General features: G+C 39.7%; 1 protein-coding gene across 1 annotated transcript in view; it reads right to left on the reverse strand.

The window, feature by feature from the left end:
* Window positions 1-1612: 1612 nt before the first annotated feature.
* Window positions 1613-11394, reverse strand: part of mau2 (MAU2 sister chromatid cohesion factor) — a 16971-nt gene continuing 7189 nt past the window's right edge. Inside the window, exons 5-15 of the mRNA XM_015399423.1 lie at window positions 10716-10849; window positions 10509-10612; window positions 9107-9184; window positions 7251-7316; window positions 7058-7141; window positions 6654-6703; window positions 6475-6552; window positions 6278-6389; window positions 3216-3306; window positions 2997-3124; window positions 1613-2862 (exon numbers count right to left, since the gene is read on the reverse strand). Coding sequence (XP_015254909.1) covers window positions 2788-2862; window positions 2997-3124; window positions 3216-3306; window positions 6278-6389; window positions 6475-6552; window positions 6654-6703; window positions 7058-7141; window positions 7251-7316; window positions 9107-9184; window positions 10509-10612; window positions 10716-10849 — 1000 coding nt within the window. The 3' untranslated portion in view covers window positions 1613-2787. The remainder of the gene's footprint in view (window positions 2863-2996; window positions 3125-3215; window positions 3307-6277; window positions 6390-6474; window positions 6553-6653; window positions 6704-7057; window positions 7142-7250; window positions 7317-9106; window positions 9185-10508; window positions 10613-10715; window positions 10850-11394) is intronic.

Genomic DNA, 11394 nt, shown 5'->3' on the forward strand with positions numbered 1-11394 from the left:
AAGAACTGAGGCAGTTCTGAAGGCAAAAGGGGGTCCAACCCGTTACTAGCATGGGGTACCTAATAAAGTGGCCGGTGAGTGTAGGTCAGACTGAATAGAATTGGACTTGGAGAAAACCTGCCAACGTCATTTTCCAAGTTTTGCCACAGATTCTCTCAATTTCATGGCAGCTGTCTGTCTTTGCCACTCCTTTATTAAACTGAACTTTCATTTAGTCCTCTAAAAAGTTTAGTTTTTACTCCTCTAAAAACAACTTGGGGTTTTCCATTGCCTTCTAGTACTTGGTGTAAATCTAGCTTCCAAGTGACCTAAACAGTCAACATCACAAGGGCAGAAACAATTAGTCGGATTATTGAAATACTAATATAGTCATCGATTATTAATCATTAACTGGAGTATAGACTGTAAGACATGCCTTTAGCTGACAGAGGGACCCACTTACAAAAAAAAAAAAAACTTTTTCTCCTGTCAATATGCTCCATCCAGAACTCGACAAGTCGAAAAGTTTTATTTTCACCTGGTTTCATTCTGTATAAAATGTTCTCTAAAGGCATAGGGGAGGATGTTCTTTTTTTGAGGTGGATCATCAAAATAAGTGGTCCAACTGATTGTCAATCACTATTGTGATATGTTTACGTAAGGCCGTCCTATGTGCCGGTCCCCATTTTCACTTACTGGTGGAGAGTCTGACAGTGGAAAAATTGCAAATCTTCTATTGGAAAGTAAGCTTGTATGAGCGGTGCAAACAGCAACTTTTAAACAGAAATGGGCTCGTGCACGCTCTCATACGCGTTTAGTTTTTTCCCCCTCTCAGGAGTGGATAAAGGGTTGTGCATGTAATTTTTTTTTTAAGTGGACAGGGCAGGTCTTTTCAAAAATCCTCCACTGTACCTTTAAGGAGCCCTTGACAATCCGATTATTAATTGATTAATCAAACAAATAATCAACAGACTAATTGATTTTCAAAATAATCTGCTGCAGGCCTAATCACAAGACTGTTGGTCACGGATTGGCTTAACTATCAACTTAATTATTCCTAGCTGTAAGAAAAATGGGAACCTGACATATTTCCTATCAGGATGTCTAAACTTTGATAGTTTTGCTTAAAAAATTTCCAATATTTTTCCTCCCAAGCAGCATTATCTGTGAAGACGGAAAGTTACGTTTTGGTTTCATTAGATCATAGTTTGTTTGTTTTGTTTTTTATTTCCAAAAGATAAATATCTTTGCTCTCTTCTTGACACTGTCCCATAAATCCAAGAGTTGTGTGGTGCATATCCAATAGTTTTTTTCTTGACAGATTTTACAAGCAAACTAAAAAAGCTTTAATGATAAATGCCCACCTGACACTTCTGGGAAACACGTTTCTGAAACCAAGAGTTGCAGAACTGATTTGCCCTCTTTGCGTATACTAAAAGTTAAATACATTCCAGATGAGATCATAACAATGAAATGTGCCCCTTCATTCAAAAGCTGCACATGATGAGTCTGCATATTTCAAATGGGGATGGACCCCATACCTCTGAAATAAGGAAACAAGTATATTCACCCAAAAAAACTACAAAAGAACAACAGCAGAAGGATAAGTAAATCATTAAACTGACCAATTTAAATCATGTTTTTTATTGGAAAAATCATTGAAAACAATGTTAGGAATTAAAAACAGAGGCATTGGATAAAATATGGCTAGTACTGAAGCTTAAACTGCATGTCCATCTCTTACAGTGCTTTAAATACCAAGCCATGGGATACCTACATATGTTAGCTAAACTAATACATACCACACTTTACTAAATTGAATTTAGAAAATGTCACTGTACAATAAAAGGTTTAACAAGTGGTAAATTTATACAAACAAACCATGAAAAGATCAATTAGTAGGACTATCAAGAAAAATTAGGACAATAAAATATATATATTTTTTCAAAATCTCGGGGGGGAAAAAAAAAATCAGATGCACAAAAAAAAAAAAAAAACTATAGCAAGAAATAAACCTAAAACAAATACATGAGAAAATGTGTACTCTTTAAAGGGTATTAGTGATAATATGATAAATTCTACTAGTATTTAAAAGCATCTCCTAAACACAGTGGATTGTGCATCAAAACAACATATGCTGCTTTTTTGTCTTTGCTATGAAACATTTCAAATGAATATAAGATAAGTTACAGGTCTATATTTCCTACTGTGGATTTTGTGCAAAAGAATCATCAAAAATGTAAGATAGGCGACCCAGCTGAGAGACTATAGCACAGGGCGTCCACATTAGTAACATCCAAACATGGGAGAGAAAAACAGCATTCATACAAAAAAAAAAAAGAAAAAAAAAAGGCAAGATGTAAAATATTTATCAACAGTTACAAAAATAGCAACATGAATAAATTAATTTCTTCTACATATTTTTACTGCCCCTTATCTAACTGGATCTTTTCCAAGATATGGAAATAAAAAATAACCCTGACAAACTTATATCCCTATATCTGAGGCAATGAAACTTTTATACATTGCTATGTGTCCGTCCTCCTAAACCAGGAGTCCCACCGGGATCCTGCCCCCCCACAGTCGACGCCATCAGAGTGTTATGAGTTGATAACTTTAGAACAAAAAAAAATAAAAATACAAGCAGGCAATCGGAAGTAATCCTCTGAAGCAAATAAAGTGAATGTCCAACCGGTCGCTTGTTAAGATTTATTTTAAGCTACAGTGTTGTGGATAGCAGGTTTTTAGGCATCAAATCGCTGCTTGTGGTAATTTACCAGCTACAATTGCATGCATCATGTGGGTTCTTCATAGCAGGCTTGCGAGGCTCGTGGTGGGACCGTTCTGGGCCTGGATCTGGACAGGAGGGGGGCCATCTGTCCACTGGAAAAAAACAAATGGTGGAACTGCAGCATTAGAAATATGTTGAAAACCCAAACAGCATTGATTTATGAAGCAAATTAGCAGATTTTTAAAAAGAAGCAAAGTTGAAAGGCGACAATTGAAGCTTCACGTACACTGATGAGGTTATGTTCAGGGAGGCTGCAGGCGGCGATGTGGTCCTGCAGCAGCTGCTGGGAGAAATTCTGGTGCATCTGTGCAGCCTCATGGGCTTCAATGTTGTTTCCAAGGGCCTTGTTCAAGTCTGCAAGCACAGCAGAGTGGATTTTTAGCACAAATGCAAGATGCACAACCTGGTGGTGATGGTGTAACGCTCTGAAAAATAAAGAGCATACCTTTCAACAGCGCTGAAGACCAGAGCTGCACAGACATGTCAGGGATTTTGCTGGCCAGCTGCATGGCAGGTACAACCATGTTGTTACTTTCCTAAAAGGGGATATAAAAACATCCTTTAAAATCAGAGTTAAGTGTCCTGATTAAAGTGCATCTTAAACAAAAGCAAAGAACTATGACGATCAAATTTAGTAACCATCACAAACGGGGGAAAGAGCCTGTAATCATGTTTAGCAAGAAGATGCCTGCAAATACTGAATGATTTATTAGATATATTAATATATTCATCTTGAGTCCAAGGCTTCAAGCAATTAAAATTTCATTGCCTGGAAGACAGGATGTTTTAGGGGGAGGGGTCATCCTCTATGATCGTTAGATAACTGACCACTAACTCCCACCAGAGGTTTTTATAATCAACATTTCTTTACTAATGTGGGTCAACTGGAACATAATCCTGATCCATTTCAACACGACAGTAAACAGCCGTTTTACAAGCATTTTGGGGTATTTTACTTTTTCTTTTATTTGAGGTTATCTAAAAGATCTGACACCATTGATTCAAACTGAAGTACAAATCCTAGTGGAAATAATGTAAGCATTACCCATACAAAAATCCTTGGCAAAATACTTAATTCCTGTCGTCTTGATATTTCTTTTTCTGTCCGTTGTTCAACAGTTTATACTTAAAAAAAAATAACTGATTATTTTTAGTCTCAAATTTAATTAAGAGCAATGCAAACATTAACAGGATTCATGAAGCTCATCTATGGCTGGGCAATTAATTGCATTTAGAAAAATTCTATTTTTAAATCAGGCATACAAGTTTTAATCACAACTACAAAACAATAAATCGGGTTAGTCGATTATTTAAATAATAATTAACTAATTCAGTAATTGATTAATCATTAACTGGAGTATAAAGACTCCAGCTGAAATTGGGAAATACAAAAATCCGATCCTTTTCCAAACAGTGAATGCATCATATATAAAAGCAGTCCTTTCTGTGTGGACAACCTTATGGAGTGATTAAGCCTCCATTTTTATTATCAGTGAGATTATGCAATAAAATACATAATTTACTGATAACAAAAATACCTGCTGATATAAGATGTTAGAGATTTTTTTTTATTTACTGTCACCTCTTTGTTCATAACAGTAAACTCTAGTCTCACACATTACGGGACAAAATCTCTTTTCCTAATATAAATCAATGTTTCTGCTCATGAAAGGAAAGCTGGTAAATTTGTTTGCTCGTTCTGAGATTCATTTCTATCAAAGTTTAAGGGAAAAAATCAGAATCAGCTGAACTTTGTATGAGCAAGTCCAAAAATGTAAAGACATCTGATTGGCGCTTCTATTCTCCCTCGGCTTAGAGACATGACAGAATAAACTCTCAGTTTTTAATTCCAGAGGCTGAATATACCATATCATCTGGTCTATAAACAGATAGTTTTTTTTCCACACTTTGAAACATGTGGTTTATAAGAAGGTGCAGCTTTTCTGGATTTTTCCTAACCCTTAGATGGTGAAATCAAAGTTGGAAATGAGAGAATATGGGGCTAATTTTATCGCTAGGAGCAGACACGACAGAGGACAAATGTCCCGAATTCACACATTTTGACATTTATTTGCCGCATTAAAGCTGCTGAACCCCCATTCAGAGACGATATCAAAACAACCTGCTGGAGACTCTGTGGGTCTGAAGGAGCTAACCACTTTCACATTTTTTGGGACTGTCAGGTAATAAAACCATATTGGGAAGAGTTCCACAAACATATTGAAAATATATTCAATGTAAGTATTCCATTAAAATGTGAAACACTGTATCTGGGCAATCTACAATTGGACACATGGACTAACAAAGACAAAAAACTGCTGGCTACACTACTGGCTGCCAGTAAGAAGGCCATCACAAGGAAATGGATGAAACCAGACCCACCCACTATTGATGAATGGATTGAAATTGTTTTCCAGATTTATGTGATGGAAAGGATCCGTTTTTCCCTCCAATTAGAAAATGAAAAAATGTATAAGATTTGGTTAAAATGGACTCAGTATGTGAAACCAATTAGATACGACTTCATTTGATTGTTCTTCTGAAATATGTCTTGCCCTCTTATGTCTTTGTGTTTTTTTATTACTCGAGGTGTTGCAATCCCCATTACTGTTTAATTCTGTTCATTTTTGTTATCTTTACAATTAAGTTAGTGATATTCTGTAAAAAATACCAGAAAGGCAACATGGACAAAATCACTTAGACTTTCTGCTTATATCCTCAGTTATAATCTTAAACCGATGAAGCTATGATTACTGATGTGATGGAAATCTGTCTTTCTAAATAAATAAAAAATAAAAAAAGCTGCCAAACCAATGAAGAGACTGAGCTCAACTCCTGCAGAGCAGAAATAAAGAGCTGATGAAGCCCCATCTTTCAGTACGAGCTCTTACTGCTGGGAGCCAACAAGCTAAAGGGAGCTAGCATTCTTCTTAGTACTCCAGGGGCTATATGTAGAGCTCCCCCTACAGGATTGGTGGGAGACAGTTCAGTAGATATCAGCGGCTTATATATACAAGTTTCCAGTTTTTAATATTCGTTTTCTTAATAATAATAATAATTGAACTTTATTGATCTCACCCTGGAGAAATTTATCTCTGCATTTAACCCACCCCCGTGGGGAGCAGCGGGCTGACATTGTGTGGTGCCCAGGGAGCAGTGTGGGGGTTAAGGGTCTTGCTCAGGGACCCAGGGTGCAGGCTGTGGGGATCAAACCGGGTCCTTGCAACCTTCTCAGAGCACATGTGCACTGCTATAAGCACTAGGCCAACACACCCCCTATGTTTATAGCTTATAGTGAGGTGAGCTCTATAGTCTGGAAAATACGGTAATTATATAAAAACGACGTCTGACTTTAGATGAAACCTAAACATTCTGCCGTGATGACATTGTACCGCGACATTTTTCCCCATTCTAATCCTTTCATATAAAAAAATAAGTGGTTAATAAATAAATAAAAAACAAGTGGTTTTAGAGTATAAGAAATGCTTGATAAGGGGTTACTCTTACTCTGTGGTTGCCCAGTACGTAGAAAATGTGGCCCAGCAGAACCAGAGAGCAGGCTGTGAGTCTGTTCAGATCCTCAGCGTTCGACATTTTCAGGGTTTCTCTAAGGAAACGTCTGCAAGACAAAACACAGTGTCAGAGCGAGGTGGATCTGAGGACGGGTTATTATTTAAGAGCGTAAAACTTTGCGGTCCCCATACTTTGCCTCATTGTAGCGTCCCTGAAAAAAGGACAGGAGTCCCCTTATGTAAAAAGCTGCAGCACGGAGGCAGTGAGAGCTGAATAAAAACACAAGTTTACAGTTTATAAAAGCATAGAGAATAGAACTATTATAAGAACAGTATCTTAATGGGAAAAAACTACATTAAACAATTTTCACCTGACTGGAAAGTTATGATCAGGGTTTATTCTTTCCAATAAGCCGTATAGCTGGAGAAGAAAAACAAAACACAAGCATATTAATAGGGTTTAAATTTTTTTTTTTTCATTATGAAAAAATGATCAGCTTTATCCATTTTATAATATGTTTTTAGAAACACAAAAATTGTTAGTTTGGATAGATTTTACCAAAGTAAAACAGAAGAAGAAAAAACGTTCATCAGTGCCATCTGGTGGCAGAAAAGTGTAAAGGCAACCATTTCACAAAGCTAAACTTCTCACATTCAAGGTTTCCTTCAACTGATATAGAAACCAGATTTAAAATATTCACATAAAACATTGTTTAAAGAAAAATGTCCCATTTAGATGATCTAATCTATAAGCATAAAACGATTCCTTTCTTACCTCCTGGTGTCGATTTCCTTCCCTGATGTAAACGCTGGCCAGGTTGGTTACAATGTAAGTCCAAAGCTCCTGGTGCGTGGTGAGCTGCAAGGGAGACACCAACTTACCGACAAGAATACAGAACAAACAGAGCTCAATAAAAAGGATGCGATGAAGTCAGTTCCACTGTTATGGGAAATCCTTTTGCACTGACCCGCAACGCCGTGGTAAACTGTGCTTCTGCGTTGTCCATACAGTTCACAGAGATGCAGTACAAACCCTGTGATGAGATTAGAGGTCAGTTAGTTTAGGGGTTGAAAACAGGTTTTCCTTCCAAAATGCTCTCTTTGATAACACAAATGATGGTTTTATCAGTTTTAAAAAGTAATCAAAAATATGAAAAGCACAACAACTGTATGAAAACAAGTCTTCATCATCTGTCAGGTTGTTGTAAATTTTACAGAGAAGTCAGTTGGTGACTAGAGGCTAATGGAGTAGGGCAGACCGTGGGTGTTACTGTGAGTGCCTCATTTCTGCTAACGTTTTAGATTTCATAGTTGGGCATGATGATGTCCTACATTCCTACAGCTCCTCATAACAAAACAACCATCCATCCATCTTCTTCCACTTATCCAGGATCGGGTCGCGGGGGTAGCAGCTTCAGAAGGGAGGCCGAGACGTCCCTCTCCCCAGCCATTTGGGCCAGCTTCTTCGGGGGAATCCCAAGGCCAGCCGAGAAACATAGTCCCTCCAGCGTGTCCTGGGTCTCCCCCCTGGGCCTCCTTCCGGTGGGACGTGCCTGGAACACCTCACCAGGGAGACGTCCAGGAGGCGTCCTAATCAGATGCCCGAGTCAACTGGCTCCTCTCGATGTGGAGGAGCAGCAGCTCTACTCTGAGCCCTCCCCGGATGACTGATCTCCTCACCCTATCTTTTAGGGAGAGCCAAGACACACTATGGGGAAAACTCCTTTCAGCCGCTTGTATTCGGGATCTCTTTCTTTCAGTCATGACCCAAAGCTCATGACCATAGATGAGGGTAGGAACGTAGATCAACTGGTAAATTGAGAGCTTTGGTTTTTGGCTCAGCTCTCTCTTCACCACAACAGACCGGTACATGGCCCGCTTCACAGCAGAACCCGCACCAATCCGCCTATTGATCTCACGCTCCATCTTCCCCTCATTCGTGCACAAGAGCCCAAGATGCAGTACATCCTCCCCAACCTGGAGAAGACACTCTACCCTTTTCCGGCTCAAGACCATGGTCTCGGATTTGGAGGCACTGATCCTCATCCCGGCTGCTTCACACTTGGCTGCGAACCGCTCCAGTAAGAGCTGTAGATCCCGCCCTGATGAAGCCAACAGAACCACATCATCTGCGAATAACAGAGATGCAATCCGAAGGCCACCAAGACAGATCCCCTAAACACCTTGGCTGCGTCTAGAAATTCTTTCCATTAAAGTTATGAACAGAATCGGTGACAAAGGGCAACCTTGGCAGAGTCCAACCCTCACCAGAAACGAGTAGGACTTACTGCGGGCAATGCGGACCAGGCTCTGACACAGGTTATACAGAGACCTAAGAATCCCTATTAAAGGGCCCGGTACTCCATACTCCTGGAGTACCCCCCACAGGACAACCCTCCCCCCCGGCGAGGGACACGGTCCAATGCCTTCTCCAGATCCACAAAACACATGTAGACTGGTTTGGCAAACTCCAATTCACCCTCCAGAATCCTGTTGAGGGTGAGTGGGAGTTGGGAGAAAACACTTTTTCCCAGAAAGTAGAACTTTATAGAGCAGCATTGAGTAACACACCTGTAAAACAGAGCTTTGTGCCAATCAGCCCAATGGGGCCGAGTAATCCAACTCTGTGGGATTTTGCTAATTGCTCTTTCATTCTGAATTTAACATTGAAACCTTGTTCATTTTTAAATAATGTCAACGTGTTTTCCCTCAGCTTGAAAGCTGGTACCACTGCCGTATCACAAGGAGACCTCCCAGTTTCTTTTAAAGTTTAGCAGCTGTAACAAAAGCACAAGTAAAGAAAGGTTTGATTTAATATACTCACTAATAGTGTGTGTAGCTGAGCAGCGTGGTTGTTGAATAATCTGGGGGACTGTTGGCACAGCTGGCACACCTGTGAAATCTAAAGAGGAAGATGTGCAAAAAAAAAAAAAAGGTCAAGATATACATTTAACAACATATTTGCTATAAGGTGAGCTTTACCTGTTTGCAAAATAAAGTGAAATCTCTTAAAAGACTAAACATGGCTGGATTTAATTTTTTTACTAGAACAGAATGTGCCACATCTTCACTGGTCAATACTTGTTCTCTCCTTTTAATCAAAGCTCCAAACCCGTCGGTAAATGACAGCATTTCCTGTGCAGAGCAGATCACGGCGTTCTGATCAGACTCAGGCCTGGAGGAAAAGACCCGCTTGAAACCGTTTACAGCTGCCTCCGCTCTGACCGAGGCTCCAGGTCAGCTGCAGAATAACAGCCCCAAAGTATAATGGAGCCACCGCCATGCTTTGCTGCAGGCTTGGACTTCCTTGGTCAACATGCAAAACATGTCTTTTTTAGAAAAAAAAAAAAAAGACTTTGCTAGACACAGTCTAGTTAAGTTTTTAGTAAATGATCTGGCAGTCTATAATGAAATATTACGAAACCCCAGATGCAGTGGAAAATTAGCAGTTTTAAAGAATTGTGACATCTGTATATTTACTGCTGGGTCCATCCACATGGCTCCACATGCAGAGGCTGTTTGTTCTCATTGACTGCTTGGTATTTAGCAGAGGTGGGGGATGTAGAGTCCCCGAGTCATCTCCATGTCATGTATTTGCTCTGCCAACCACTGAACCGGGTGAATCCAACCAGCACAATAATTTCACTCTGCAGATTGGACTCACCCTCTTCAGTGGCTGGCAGAACAAACACATGACATGGAGATGACTAGGGCTGAATCCTAAACAGCCCCTAAGCACTAACCGTACATTTGCACGCTCCTGATGAGGGTCCGCCATGTTAAGGACCGTCCCAAAGCTCATAGTGGATAGGGTAGAATTAACCTTTCAGACCTTAAATAGAAAGTCTGCATCAGTGCAGGCTTTTTTCAGCGTAAAGGTTAAAGGTTAGTGGTTGAGGAGTGGTTTTGGATTCAGCCTTGATGGCTCCACATCTCCCACCTCTGCTACTTGGTGCAAAAGTAGCAGCTGAGGAGAACCAGACGCAGTGTAAATCGGGCTAAAACAAGAGATGAAGTTTGAGGCCCTTTGGGTGACAGCAGGGCATGCTGTGAGCGAGTTTGACGGGTAGTAAGTCAAAGTTTAAATTTCTTTACATCAAGAAGTCTGGCTCCTTATGTAGACATTTTAATTTAACTCCAAGTTCATTGTTCAACATGACCTTTTCATGATGGCAAAAATGTAAATGCAAACTAAAAAGTGATGAGCACAGGATAAACCAAGGTACCTCCTGTAAAGCCGTGGCCTTGTGGCCTGTGACCAGTCGACACATGATGATGTGCTCCAGCAGAATAACTTGGAAGGTAGAAAGGATGGCACTGCAGTCCAACACTGACAAAGGAGATTAGGGATGGAATTAGCATTATTTAGCACATTTTAAACACTTTAAAGAGCAATATGCTAAAAGCTAGCCATGGTCTATCGTTAAACCCACTTTTGAGTTTCTCCAGTTGCATCAGAGCCTTGTCAGTGTACTTCTGGGCTTTCTCCAGGTAGCCCGCCTGCATGGAGTGCATTACCGTGACCTGGAGAATAAAAATTAGTGAGAGAAGTTTGTCACAGATGAGAAACCGAGAGGTTTAGGTTCACTTAGAGGAGAACCAAAGGTCAACCAAAACTGACTTTTACCAACTAAAGTTTCCCAGTTTTCTTTTAAGTCTCCCACAGAAGATCCTAATCTTGACCACCTAATATTTCCCACTAGAAGCTGATCAACAGTAGATGTTAAATGGGGCGCTAAAATGTGAAAACTATATGGAATCTGTTGCGATGATTTAAGATTATCTTAATAAACTCACATAAACTGCTACCAATATCAAAATCAAAGGAATTATTGTTTTCTCTTTATTATTGGAAGTTTATATCCACTGCAAAACAAGAACATCTAGCTCCATTTAGCCCCATGTTTAGAGCCCAGAGCCAATCAGTAACACTTATTCTGTCTTTGCAGGATCTGGGTTTTTGTGCACATTTGTCTGTAACCAGTGGTGGAAAGTAACAAAGTACATTTACTTGATTACTGTACTTTAGAACTTTGAGTATCTTTACTTAACTCAAGTCCATTTCTGGGGGTATTTATAACTTTCACTCCACTCCATTTCCAGGAAGCTGCT

This window comes from Cyprinodon variegatus, unplaced genomic scaffold (assembly GCF_000732505.1).
Source record: "Cyprinodon variegatus isolate N-32 unplaced genomic scaffold, C_variegatus-1.0 Scaffold1011, whole genome shotgun sequence".
Classification (NCBI taxonomy): domain Eukaryota; kingdom Metazoa; phylum Chordata; class Actinopteri; order Cyprinodontiformes; family Cyprinodontidae; genus Cyprinodon; species Cyprinodon variegatus.